This window comes from Saimiri boliviensis, chromosome 9, assembly GCF_048565385.1.
Source record: "Saimiri boliviensis isolate mSaiBol1 chromosome 9, mSaiBol1.pri, whole genome shotgun sequence".
Lineage (NCBI taxonomy): Eukaryota > Metazoa > Chordata > Mammalia > Primates > Cebidae > Saimiri > Saimiri boliviensis.
Window position 1 is genome coordinate 66,536,289 of NC_133457.1, and position 14,615 is coordinate 66,550,903.

The window sequence follows — 14,615 nt, forward strand, 5'->3', positions numbered from 1 at the left end:
GTCTGTGTGGCACTGTTAGGTCTACTTCATTGACAACCTTATCATTAGAACATGACCTGCTTTATCTTGGGCAATCGTTTTGCTCTGAAATCGACTTTGTCTAATATTTAAAAATAGCCACTCCAGCTTTCTTTTGATTAGTGTTACCATGGTGTGCCTCCTTCCTTCTTTTACCTTTAACCTGTGTTGTGTCTTTATAGCTCAGACACGCTGCTTGTAGGCAGTATATAGTTGGGTCTTGCTTTTTTATCCTCAAAATGGGAAAAAAATGGAAAAAAAGCCCCAAAGTGGACTGTTAGCTGATGGGAAAGGGATATCACTGATTTATCAGAGGGAGGGCATTAGGGAGCTAAGACAGGACAAAGTGGGTAGAAATTTAATATCATTGTTTATGCTAAGGAAAAACATGTAACGTAAGATAAAAATGGAGACTTAAAACGTTTTGTGTTTATAAAAGTGATGAAATTTTAAAGGTAGCTTAAAGAAACTCTGAAACATACAGATGATTTAAAGAAGACAACAGAAATCATGTGCTGTTCCACCACCCAGAGTAAACCACGGCAAGCATTTCAGTGTGTGTATGTCCTGTATTAAACAAAAGAGTCCTCACTTTACATGGAAGCACGGGACCTTAAAAACGGCCACGCCAACTTGAAACATGCAAAATAATCTTAATAATGAATGGAGAAATCAGGATTGCTCCATGATCTTTAAAATTGTTTTTCAAAATATTGAAAACCTTGTTATTATTACTTTTAGAGACAGAGTCTCCGTCACCCAGGCTGGAGTGAAGTCGTGTCACCATAGCTCACTGTTACCCTGAACCCCTGGGCTCAAGCGATCCTCCCACTGCAGCCTCCCAAAGCACTCAGACTACAGGCATGAGCCACTGCACCTTATTATTGATTATAAATGTGTCCTTAAAAATGTGTAGGGGAATAAAAAACAATAAAATTATTTATGTAGTACTCTGTAATTTGAAACATTGAAAACACTGAGAATTAAAGCATCTTATTTCTTTGTAAAACACTTACCAAGAATCGTTTGAGTAGTGCTTTTCTTCTCATCACATAATTTATGATGTGGAGAGAGCACACTTTCTATGACTTGATGAACTGTCATCCTGCTTTCTAATTTGGGTCAACTCTCAACATTTTATCCTTTGCACATTAAGTGTCATGGATATTTCCCAGAGTTCCTTTAATGAGAAGTGTTTGGCTTGCATCACTTCCTTTGGGACATCTTCATTCTTTTCATCAAAACCACCTTCCTCAGTTATGCAAATAAGCTCATTCTCACCAAGTTTCTCTGGCTACATACACAGAGCTTCTCAAACGGTAGTAGTGTCTATAATCCTAGAGTCAGCTATTTCTTCTGTAACTCCACTGACATTCCTCTCAAATTTCACTTCCCAAGTGGTTTTTAATTTCTTTGCTGCCATCATCTTTGGACAATTCCTTCTTTCCATTATGAATTTTTGGACTGATATTAATATTAAACTGAAATTTGTACATATCACAACCATGCAAAGAGTGTCTCTAGCATGTTAAGTGATATATTCTAATATTTTATTAACTTATGTTAGAAACATTTTCTCACAAGATTAAATGTGCTTAACATGATATTTTGAGTATCACAGAATCTACCCTAAGAATGGAATTTAATTAATTTCCAACTGAACATATAGATTATCAACAAAGTTTTCAGTACTAAAAATAATGCTGTAAAGTACATCTGTTTATACAAATAATCCCATACTTCTCTGATTAATTCCTATGCAAAAATTTCTGTAAGTGGAATGACTATTTTAAAAGGTATAAATAATCTTAAGGCTTTTAATACAGATCAATTAACTATTTAATTTACCAATATATATTCCCACAGCCAGCTTTCCAACTTTCCTTTTCAAGGAAAAGTAAAAACTTGCATTTCATTAAATTTTCCTTTATTACTAGTAAACTTTAAGGTGTTTGATGAAATTAACATTGGGCATTTGTATTTTTGCTGTTGTGAATTACCTGCTAAATTTCTTTGATCGCTTTTCTCTTGGGGGTATCTATTTCTAAATGATTTAAGTGACTTCTTTATGTATATATCACCTCCTTACAAATACTATGTCTCATAAATGAATTTGTTATAAGTTGCGAAACTCCAAAAACTATCAGTTATTACCACTCTGCCCAATTCTTACATAAGTGAGATGCATAAATGTAATGTTATACTAAAATTCTGATGCGTTTTTACTGTTTCTAATATCTAGCCTTTAGACTTCATTATTAGAGTCTATTAAGATTCGCTTTCCTCATTGATGCACATAAAAACTCAACGAATAATTATGCAAAAGTATTTTTGTCCTACATTCTAAAATCAAGGCAAGTATGTTGAGAAAGAAAAGAAAAATACACCTTTAAAAACCTTTTAATGAGCTGGCTTTGCTTTCGGCCTGACCCACGTTTCACAGTTCCACACCTGATTCTTCCTTCAGCCTCTCACTTACCCGTCTGTCCCGTTGCCCCAGTGAAATGCATTCACATGAAAGCGCTGCTTCCTGAAAGAAGGCTTCAGAAGCAGCCAGGGGAATGCCAGAGTGTGGTCATCACGGTGAGGGCGACTTTCTGGAGGAGCTGCTTCCTGGCACGCCTCATATCCCACCCCGTAAACGAACGTTTTTCTACTCAGCCTAGAGCGGGCAGCCTTGGCCAACAACAAAATGCCATTAAAAAACCATATTGCTACATGACAGCCACTCAAGATAATGGCATGAAACGTAGCGGGAGAAGGCAGAGCTGCAGTCCGGGGCCTCTCTGCCCCAAAGCGACACAGATCTAAACACCGAATGTCACGGCCCTGGGGACTGGCCTGTTAGAAGAGGCGTCGGTGCTGCAGCATCTATTTCGACTGCTCAGAGGCTTCTGTGCTCAGCAATGCTGCCGGGATGCCAGGGCTGCGTTTTTATGGACTGGAGTGGCTGTAGGCAAAGCAATTTTCCAGAAACACGTGGAGACCTGGTTAATGTTATCTGCTCTTTTGTATCCTTTCTTGACAGTCAAAGATAGGGCTGGGGTTGCCCAGTGAATATCAGGGCAAACCCTACTAAGAAGAGGGAAACGTCTAGAGAGAAGTCTCAAGGGTGCAATTTTAGAGAGTGAGCCGGGCTGATGAGCCATCCCCACTACGGCCTCCTCCCAGAGGCCAGCGCGGGGCAGCAGGGGTGCCACGGGCAAATCTTCGGGATAAGTTGTGCTAGGATCTGCGCCCTTCCAGACTGACTCCATCCTCAGCTGCATGGAGAGGGTACGTCACGTTTCTTAGCTCTTCACTGCCTTTCCTACATAAGCACAATTAAATCCCTTCTCTGTACCAGGCCCCAGAGTGAAGCAAATAGATATGGCTCCTGCCTTCTTCCTGGGGTTTACAGTTTAGTGGGAGGGGCAGAGACATAAACAAGTGATTTTGGTACGAGGCAACAGGAAGCGTTAGGTCTAGGGGGCCGGAGTCTGAGACACGCTAACCCAGTCTTTGCGGGTGTAAGCAGCTTCCTAAGTAAAGTAAGTGACACGGAAGCCAAGACCTGAAAGCCAAAGGAACGTCAGCCAGATGGAAGGAGAATGAGCTGAGGGAATCCAAAGCATGTTTAAAGAACTGAAAAAGGTTGGTGCACAGAACAGAGTATGACAACGAAACCTAAGAGAAAGTGCTAGAAATGTAAGAAAGGGTCCAATTATCTGTGATTTTGTAAGCCTGTTCAGAAATTGGAGTTTACTAAGTCAATGAATGACAGGATGAGCTTTGTATTTTGGAAAGGGCACTCTGCCTGTACCGCAGAGAAGACAGGAGAGGGGGCAAGGACAGACAGAGTCCAGGCGGAGGGCTCCCGCAGCCCTTCAAGGGCAGGAGCATGGTGGCTCCACGACCGTGCTCATGGCAGGAAGGAGAAAACGGCAGGATGTGACGTGTGACACGTTTGGGTGGGAGAACGGCTGGGGCTTGACGAGACGGGGCAGGCTGGCTAAGGCAGAGACAGGAATGATGCCCGCATTCTGGGCTTGGGCAGCTGAGTGGAAGTTAGCTTCCTGAAAGCACAAACGGAGCAACCGTTTTACTATTCTATTTTATTTAATGTTTTTTTGAGGCGGAGTCTCGCTCTGTCACCCAGGCGGCAGGGCAGGGCACCATCTAGGCTTACTTCAACCTCCGCCTCCCGAGTAGCTGGGATTACAGGCATGCACCACAACCCCGGCTAATTTTTATAAGTTTAGTAGAGACAGGGCTTCACATGATTGGCCAGGCTGGTCTCAAACTCCTGACCTCAAGTGATCTGCCCACCTCAGCCTCCCAAAGTGCTGGCATTACAGTTGTAAACCACCAGGCCTGGCCCCAGGTTCTATTTAAAAAAAAATTTTTTTTTTAGAGACAAGGCCTCACTGTGTTGCTCAGGCTGGTCTTGAACTCCTGGGATCACTCAAGTGATCCTCCCGCGTTGGGTTTCCAAAGCAGGAACAGTTTTGAGGAGGTACTTCTTATGAGTTTGTTTTAACCCTATCGAATCTGAGGTCTTTACGGTGTATCCAGTGGAAATGTCCAGAAGGCAGATGGGCGGTGGTTACTCAGAAAGAGGGGTATCACCTTTAAACGGAGTCCGTACTGACTCCTTAGTGGAGCTGCTCAGTACAGAACCAGTAACGTCTCCTGGGCTTGACTTGTAGAAAGACCGCCACCTCCGCTGGGCTCCGTCACCGTGAACCCTAAAGCATGACCTGCACCTCACGCCTCTGACTGTGACGTCGGCAGGAAGGGGACGGAGAACAGACGAAGACAAGTCCACCAGCATTGAAAAAGAAAACTCTGCTCATGCGGTTTGGGAAAGGAAGACATGTATTAATAAAAATGGGAAACAGAAATGGACTTTTTCAACACTGTGTTTTTTTATGTTAATTCACCTATTTTTAAAACTGGCGCAGTGATCTCAGAAACATGAATTGATAGGAATTGTTAGATGCTCAGGCGACAGCTCGGTCTCCCGGTCACCGGGCACAGCCACGCTGGCGCGAGCCGAGGACTCAATCCTGCACAGACTGTCAGGGAGCAGCTTCCAGTGGCCACAAAAGGCACACACGATTCATGGAAGATAAACGGAATCGGATAAATTACTCTAAATCCTGGCACCTCTGATATATAATAAACAGGATTTTCAAAATACCACCTCCTATAAATTTGAAAATAACTATTTTAATTGAAGGAAGGAAGCTGTAGTGTCATTTCTCATCATGGACAACTATCTAGTTTAAGAACGTACCTAGAATGTATAGTTTGGCTTCTCATTTTTTTTTTTTCCCCAGAAATAAAACACTTTGGTCAAACCATTTCCTTTGCTTTATCTTTCCTCCAGGAGACACAGCCGACTTACCGTATCCGGTATTCGCCGTATCTTACACTGCGGTTACCCACGGAGGGTTTGAAGCTCCCCCTGAAATTGTGAACTGCATGCAGAACTTTGCACATGAGCAAGTCCAGGCATTTTTAAGGTAAGAGAGTCAAGAATAATCAGATTGTCAAAACCGACTTAAAATCACTGTCTTACATAAACATTTCACTACGGTTCTCCCACAGTGTATATTATAAATACAGGTCATAAATTACAGGTTGACAGGTTTCATATTCTCTTAAGGGTAAGTAGGTTTACTTTCTTAAGACCGTATCTGGAAAAAACCTCAAAAGTGAACAAGTTCATTCTGTTGCCTTTAGGCCAGATGCTTCCAAAATTATCCAAGTCAGATGAAAACGGAAAGTGTGTTTATTTTTCCCTACGGGAAAGCAATTCCAGCACCTCATTCTGTAACCTATTACATTTTTTAACAACCCCTGTAAAATTTATCTTTGCTCCGTATGTGCTCTACTTTAGGCCCTCAATAGCCTTATTACTATTTTTCTTCACTTTATACACAGCTATAAATGTGTATTAATCTTTCCGAGAGAAGACATATGGCAGTGTTCTTGTCACAGGCCATTTTTAAGCCTAATGGTTCCAGTGATAAATGAGTATATACTGTACACAGTGAAGCCCACACACATCAGGCCCACGTCTAGCCAACTTACCAGAACCTGCCTGTGATCAAGTAACAAGTAACAGAAGTTCGTTGTCACAAAGAGCTGGGAGAAGCCTCTCAGAGGACAATTTCATTCCTTGGGCAGTCACCTGCCCTGAACACTGGGCAGCATCCCCTTTGGGCTGTAGGGCTCTAAGCCAGACAGTGGAAGCCACAACGCCAGAAGAATTCCAGAGAAAGGCCGGAAGACCTCTAAGCAGGGGGTTGTATTCAAGGAAACTGGACCCTGTGCTTTTACATGTGTAAATATTCAAGGTAAGAACCCAGAAGACAATCTGGGAAAGGACAGGGAATGGGAGGTGGCCTTTGGGAGGACTTATAAAAATGAGGGAGGATGCCTGTGAAGAAGACTCCAAGAATCGTCGTATAAAGAATCCCCAGCTGAGCAGAGGTCCAGCACCGGAGGCGGGCTGGATGACAGAGACAGAAGCACTTTATGAGGGCAGGAGAGTCTATTCCAGCAACTCATAGCAAGTAGTGGCAATGGCTAGAAATCAGACATAATATGTGATCAGAGAGGAACTTCCTGAGAAATGACGCTTGAGCATGCCAGGCACCTTCCCCAGTGTCACCTCCCTTCATCCTCAGGCTCACAGGCAGAGTGCCCCACCCGAGAGCACACAGCTGGGTGGCAGCAGAGCCTGACGGTCTGTCTTGGGTTTCTGATTCCAAATCCAGAGCTCCTGGCAACCTCTGGCCAGAACCGTATCATAGTCAAGTAACTAGGGGATGGTACCATGTACTAAAAAGTGGGCTGTATGAATTTCAGGAACTATTGGAAGCACAGACCAATAAATTGCAATATTCCTAATATAAGGCTGGACCAAATGAAACCGCCACTTCTGTAGGCCCCAAATGGTCAGATATTGGCAATTTTATGTGATTCTGCGTAACAGAAAGGAATTAAAAGAAAAAGGGAATGTGTCAACCTAAATTCAGAGTGCAAGTTGGGACCCTGTTGTGTTTAAATTTTATAAAAAAAAAAGAAAAAAAAATGGTGACGGAAGAATACATAAAGTATGCTACTAAGTATTTACATGCAAAATTCTCAAATACCAACAAAAAACACCGTTTCACATTTCATGTTCTACGCTCACCTTCCTCCCTGATTACTGGAATTCCTAAAGTCAGTCTTCTGGGGAACCTTCTGATTTTGAACTTGGTAGACGCCTACTGCCCCTGGTAACATACCTCTGCAGCCTGCAGAGAAGCACCTGCCTGCTCCAAGTTCCCGGTTCCCGCAGTTCATCTACTTCAGAACCTCCAGAAAGCTCCACAGGCAGCACCGAGCCCACCCCAGGGTCAAGAACTGGGTTTGCATTTCAAGTTTCAGCGACCGCTCCATCCGGGATGATTCATGACAGCCGACAGTGTTAGACTGTCTGGGAAAGACGCCTGTCCAACAAGCAATTCTGACCGACGCAGATTCCTCCAGGAGGAGACGGGAGTACCCACCCTGTTTCCACGGAGAGTTAAGTCCAATCACTGAACCCCAGCAATCAAGCAGCGTCATCGGGGCAGCTGTCAGAAGCAGTGTAAGCAAACCCAGGTTCATCAGAGCCGCTGCGTAGGTGTTCTCGGATTCTGAAGGCTGCAGCATTTCTATTTCCTCATGAACTCTGCTAAGGAATTAGATACAACTATATAAAGTAGAAATGTGAACTATTTTATCCTTCCCAAACAAAAACACTCTGTAAAGCCTACAAGCATTTTTGTCCACGTATGTGTCCGTCATAAACGGACAGAAAGGCCACTCCTTAGGACAAAAGGCAAAAGCAGCCTCCGTCCAGAACACCTGAAACTATGAGAAACGCACCGGGAAACGGCTCCATGTTTGAGCTAAGAGTATCTTCCACTCACGAAACCTCCAAAACTCGGAAACAGCCGGAAGAGAATGGCTTTCTAATCAAAACACTGTATTTTAACGCGAATATTCCCGAACGTGGAAGAAAGCGAAGAGCTTCACTTGCTTGCAGTTCATCCAGAGGCAGGCAGGGGAGACGTGGCCTCTGAGCTCAGACACCGAGCTCTCCTGTGTTTTTATCCTTTGTCAGCTTTGGGGCACTTGTTTGGAAGGAAAAGATGGGCCTATGTTGCTGGAAAGAAGGGCTAACCAAGATCAAAGGCGAAGCGCTAACGGAATCCAGCTCGCGGTCAGCTCTGGTTAACGGCGGTGCAAAGGTGTAGCACTTTTTTTCTTTGAGACAGAGTCTCCCTGTTTCACTCTGTCGCCCAGGCTGGAGAGCAGTGGCACCGTCACTGCTGGCTGTGGCCTCACACTCCTGGGCTCAAGCAATCCTTCCGCCTCAGCCTTCCGAGTAGCTAGAACTACAGGTGTGCATCCCCACACCTAGCCAAATCTTAAACATTTTTTGTAGAGATGAAGTCTTGCTTTGCTGCCTAGGCTAGTCTCAAATGCCTGGATCCGACTGACCCTCCCATCTCAACCTCCCGGAGTGCCAAGCTCCCATGCCTGAGGTGCCCCGCCTTGCCTGTATCAATTTTTATATAGTTATATTTGTTGAGCACATACTATATGCCGGATACTGCTCATTCAATCCTCATAATAACTTGATGATCTAATTAGCTTCACTAACTCCATTTTACAGATGAAGAAACTATGGCATCAATAAATTAAGTAACAAATATTGTTACTTAATATTTGCCCAAAGTCACACAGCTGGAAAGTGGCAGAGCTCAGCTGAACCCACGAAGAGGAACTCTGCATGCAATACTGTCTTGCATTATTTCGATTGTTCACTTACATCTACTTTATCTCTTATATTTCATCTTGCACATAATGTCTAACTTGTAACTCCATGGAACATGGATATCACGGGAAAATTCCATTTAAGAAAGGGCGGCTTCCCATACTGTCTAGCAGTTAGAAAACAAATAAAAAAGAAAGGGCAACTAGATGTTCTTAACTAGAAAGGTGATAGAATTAGGCCAGGCACGGTGGCTCACGCCTGTATTCCCATCACTGTGGGAGCCCGAGGTGGGTGGATCACTTGAGGCCAGGAATTCGAGACCGGCCTGGGCAACATGGTGAAACCCTGTCTCCACCAAAAATACAAAACTTAGTCAGGTGTGGTGGCGGGCATCTGTAATCCCAGCTGCTCGGGAGGCTGAGGCAGGAGAATCACTTGAACCCGGTGGGCGGAGGTCGCGGTCAGCTGAGATTGTGCCACCTCACTCCAGCCTGGGTGACAGAGTGAGACTTCGTCTCAACAACAACAACAAGATGATATAATTAATTGGCAAAAATATAAAGTTAAAATTAATTAAAGTAGTCAAAAATTCTTCCAAGGAACAATAATTTGATTTTGAAAGATTGGGAAGTTTTGTAGACAGTGATATTATATGTTTAAAACAATTTTTTACTTTTTGAAACAGACTCCTGCTCTTTTGCCCAGGCTGGAGTGCGGTGGTACGATCTTGGCTCGCTGCAACCTCCGCCTCCCAGGTTCAAGCGATTCTCTCAGCCTCCCGAGTAGCCAGGATTACAGGCGCACACCACCACACCCGGCTAATTTTTTTGTAGTTTTAGTAGAGACGGGGTTTCACCCTATTAGTTAGGCTGGTCTCAAACTCCTGACCTCAAATGATCTGCCCACCTCAGTTTCCCAAAGTGCTGGGATTACAGGCGTGAGCCACCATGCCTGGACAAAACAGTTTAAGGTCACTCAATTTATTTTTACTTTTAATGTATTCATATCATGAAGAAAATTCATTTAAAAAAAAACTTTAAAAACACAGATATTAGCAAAAAAGCACATGCAAAGACGCTTAATATTACTGGTCATTACAGAAATGCAACTGAAACCACGATACCACCATCCACCTTTTAGGACAGAAAAAACAAGTGTGTTAATAATTTGAAACAAAACATTCCTCCGTCTAGAGTGAGTGTGACACTAGGATTTCTCAGTAGGGGGCGCTAGAGGAACACAGCCGGGTCGGACTCTCCTGCTCCCTCTGGTGGCTGCACTTGGTAAGTGCAGGCGTCATGACTGGTAATGAACTGCCCTAACCGCGTGCCCGGAATTCACAGCCCCAGCCCCAGCCCCAGCCCCGCCTGTCAGCCTCATCCTGCTGCCCTCTCAGCATGGGTACCGTGCACGTGCACCCCAACTCCCCTTGCTGACGGGTCTTCTGCAGAGGTAACCCCAACAAGCGTGCCAGGCTACCCACCCACAGTGGCACCCGTCTCCCTGCGTGCCTGCCCACTGGCCAGCGTCCCCTGCACCCTGGAGGGCTGCCTCCTGCTTTCCCAAGGACTGTGGACCAGGTCTGCTCCTGGCAACCAGCAAACTTCACTGTGTCCCCAGTGAGGTCTAACTCGCAGGCTCAGGGAGATGGTCCCCCTTTCAAGTTCACCCTTCCTTGAGTATTTTTCCCTCAGCTTTAAGGTACCATACAGAGAGTTTTAAAAATCTTACAGTTACTCTTCTAGAGTAGTAGCTTAATACTGTTTAATATCAAAATTATATTTAAATCACTCTGTGGTTTCTATTTCCTGATTGGATCTAGACTGATATAAGCACAGTATCTTACTCTTTTTGCTGATAGTATTTGCTAATAGTGCATTTTTTACTGTTTTATTTTTTCTTCTAATTTTGTTGTAGTATTGCAGTTAACAAATGTGGTCTATACAATTCCTGTTACTTGGAATTTACTGATAGTCTTTTCACGTAAAGCACAGTCAGCTCTTTAAAGACGCGTTTCAGAAAACTGACATTGAGAGGATATGCCCTAGGTCTGTGTCTGTGCTTTTGCATTTCTGGGCAAGTCCTGCGTGCCAAGTGTGACTCTAAAATATCTTTTTGAAGAGAAACTGACTCCCATAGTAATTTCTTCTTCCTTCTTGGAATTCATTTGAACTTTTTCACCTCACATTTGTTAAGAAAGTAATTTGATTTGAGATTTTGCCTTACCTAAATATCTATTTAAATGAATAAGCCACCTGGTTTTAAAATAGAGATTTAGTTTTCCAGGCCAAATAATCTTCTGAAAGTTCTTTTTGGCTCTAGTTTTGAAGGGAATGAAAATAACACAGAAATTCAAGAGATCCTGAAATTCAAATAAAATTACTTCAACTTCAGTAATGTTACCAAAGACACACAAACAGGTGAGCTCTTACCAGTGGAATGAGCAGGCTCACGAGGTCTGTCAGAGGCTTGCTGAGCAGCAGCAGGTCTTCCGCAGCCTGAGTGTCCTGTCCGGAGCCAGACTTCTGGGCCTGGAACAGGGAGAAGAGAAATCAAAGAGGGGCTCGGTGGTGAGTCAGCTTGGCTGAAGGAAACAGGACCGCTCCGTCTGGCAGACACAAGGGGCTGAGGAAGCATTCTACCCCGGTTCCCGAGGACAGAATACGTGGCGGCCCCAGAAGAGATACTATGCGTCGTTGTAACACAACAAGGAGTGTAGGTATTGCCACTGCCGCCAGCTCAGGCTACCGAGGCTGGCCTGCACAGCACACAGGTAAAGCAGTGATGGTGAGGTTCCATGTACTGCAGCAGGGAAGCACTTTATCTCGAGAAGGAGTCTGGCTCTGTCACCCGGGCTGCAGTGCAGTGGCATGATCTTGGCTCACTGCAACCTCCACCTCCTAGGTTCACGTGATTCTCCTGCCTCAACCTCCCGAGTAGCTAAGATTACAGGCTCCTGCCACCACACCTCGCTAGTTTTTGTATTTTTCGTAGAGATGACGACACACACCACGTACATTCTGCTATGCTTCCTTCTCTACACGCACACATGTGCTCAAATACCATCCAGAGTCTTTGTCCAATACAGCACTGCATGGAAAGGCTTCAAATACGGCTCCACAATCCTGCAGCTCTGTAGACTTAAATGGCAATGAAAGTAAATGAACGAGTGGTTTTTACATCGTGTGTCTTCTCCCAGGGGTTTTATAGAATTGTCTAATTCTGAAGGAGACTTCTATCATAGACATGAATAATTTTATACTGAAGAAAGGTACTGATTTTTCCTCGCACTTGCTATAGTATGCACACATTCACACTCTTCCTCTCTGTTTCTACTTTTACTCAGAAGAAACAAACCCACTTTTCAATAATGACCTTTGCCAGAGCCAAGAGAGCAGGCTGCCCTGTGCTGTCCTTTCCCTGGACTCCGGGACCATTCTCCTAAATGCCTCGCTTCCTTCTGCACTTCTGGCCCGTGGACAGAATTTGAGTTGCCTCTTTTACTGCAAACCGGACCCCTGTCTTTGAACGCCCTGCGCATCTCCGCAGGTGAGGACGAGTGTGGTCACCAGCCTGCGGCTTCCCGCTCCTCTCACTTCCCTGACTGACGTCATCGGAGACGGAGACTCTCCTTTCAGGAAACGAACGTGCAGCACGACCCAGAGGCCTGACCTCCCAGAACGCTGGCCGCTGGTCCCCTGCCTCTGAGGCATGATCTGACATGGAGTATTAGCCTTTCTGCATCACCATGTTCTCCCTCAGGGCAGACCAGTTTCCTCCTGGGAAAGATAAGGCCGTCCTGCAAGCTGGCAGTGAGGCAGCTGCAAGGGCAGGATGCCTCGTCTCCAAACGCACAGAGGCAAGCCAGTGGGGCCACAGCACAGGAAACACTGCGGGGCTTTTTCTACCAGCATGTCCCAGGGTCCTCCAGATCCTCCACGTCCTACAGGGTGGGTCACAGTCACCAGGAAAACATCGACCCCACCCGCCAGTATCCATGTGGCACCTCCTTACAAGGTTGCCAAGAGTTCCAGAAGGAGGAGAAAGCTACCGCCGTGCACAGCAGAGAAGTGGCACAGAGGCAGGCGGCTACCGCCGTGCACAGCAGGGAAGTGGCACAGAGGCAGGCGGCTACCGCCGTGCACAGCAGAGAAGTGGCACAGAGGCAGGCGGCAGAAACTCCACCCTCCCCACGGAAATGCTGCCCACAAAGGAGGCTCTGTGCAACACGGGGACACCGACCTGGATGCAGGAGTGAGCACTGAAGGCCCAGAATCAACGCACATGCCCAGGCTGCCTCGCCTCTCCGCCTCTCTCCAGTTCTCCAGCATCACACTCCCACTCCTGGACGTGCAGCCCCCTGTGGGCATCGTGCATGGGGCCTGTGTCCCCGACGTGACGCCATGACTATCTGCTCCTGCCCTGGCCTCTGGTCCCACTGAGCCCTTTCCAGAGCGCACTCCCTTCTGTCACTGCTGTGTGAACTCACCCCACTCCCAGCAAGCCCTAACGCTGTCTGTTACAGCCCAGGTGAGACGGCGCCAGCCTGGGCTAGGGCGGCAGTGGCAGGGTTGAGAGAAGCAACCCGATGGGTTTGATATTAATAGTAAAATCTATATGATTTGGTGACAGATTTGATGTGGGACGGCAAAAAGAGGGGGACTTCAAGAAAGCCTCCCAGGTTTCTGGCTTGGGGCAGGGAAAGGGATTTGGGAGGCAGATCGTGAGTTGAGCTCTGGTCTACGGGACATTCTAGCGGTCACACTGTGCAAGCTGCTAGCTATACAAGTGTTCATTTCACTGAAGAACTTCAGGTAGAAATATACATTTAATAGCCTTAAACATCTAAAACTGAAGAAGCAGGCATTCCTTTGGAAACTGTCATCCTTTTAGTTAAACCATGAGATCCTGGAGAGTGGAGACTGAATCATCACACTCATCTCTGCATTGCGGACACGCACCGTGATGGTGTTTGGGGCACAGTGAGTGTTGAACGATCCGAGCCACACCACCGATGGTTATGTTCCAGTGTGGGCTAAAACCTGCTGGGAATATAAGACAGGAACTGGGCTGGGTGTGGTGGCTCATGCTTGTCATTCCAGCACTTTGGAAGGCCAAGGCAGGCTGCCTGTCAACTTCTGAGACATATTTAACATTAAATGGCAAGAAAGCATTACGTAAAACGAGATTACAGAATACAGCTAACTTCTCAGCGTTAAAAAAAAAAAAAGGCTAGGTATAACACCATTCTCTTACTTCTTTTTTTTTTTTTTTTTTTTTTTTTTGAGACGGAGTTTCGCTCTTGTTACCCAGGCTGGAGTGCAATGGCGCGATCTCGGCTCACCGCAACCTCCGCCTCCTGGGTTTAGGCAATTCCCCTGCCTCAGCCTCCTGAGTAGCTGGGATTACAGGCACACGTCACCATGCCCAGCTGATTTTTTGTATTTTTAGTAGAGACGGGGTTTCACCATGTCGACCAGGATGGTCTCGAACTCTCGACCTTGTGATCCACCCGCCTCAGCCTCCCAAAGTGCTGGGATTACAGGCTTGAGCCACCGCGCCCGGCCCATTCTCTTACTTCTAACACTGCTACACGAATCTAGTGCACAGAAGTAGGCAATCAACAGAGGCCTGCTAAATAAACACAGAGGTGAGGCGTCTATAAAGAACAAGAGACAGTTAACTTCTCCAGTACTTCCTGTCTCATTTATTTATTTATTTATTTGGAGACGGAGCCTCACCCTGTTGTCCAGGCTGGAGTGCAGTGGTGTGATCTCAGCTCATTGCAACCTCTGCC

At 45.7% G+C, this 14,615-nt stretch overlaps 1 protein-coding gene across 10 annotated transcripts in view; it reads right to left on the reverse strand.

Annotated features, from left to right (window-relative positions):
- ULK4 (unc-51 like kinase 4) overlaps window positions 1–14,615 on the reverse strand; it is a 621,709-nt gene that overhangs the window by 184,582 nt on the left and 422,512 nt on the right. For all 10 annotated transcript variants that reach the window (XM_039461864.2, XM_074406079.1, XM_074406080.1 and 7 more), the window contains one exon: window positions 11,251–11,349. In XM_039461864.2, coding sequence (XP_039317798.1) covers window positions 11,251–11,349 — 99 coding nt within the window. The remainder of the gene's footprint in view (window positions 1–11,250; window positions 11,350–14,615) is intronic.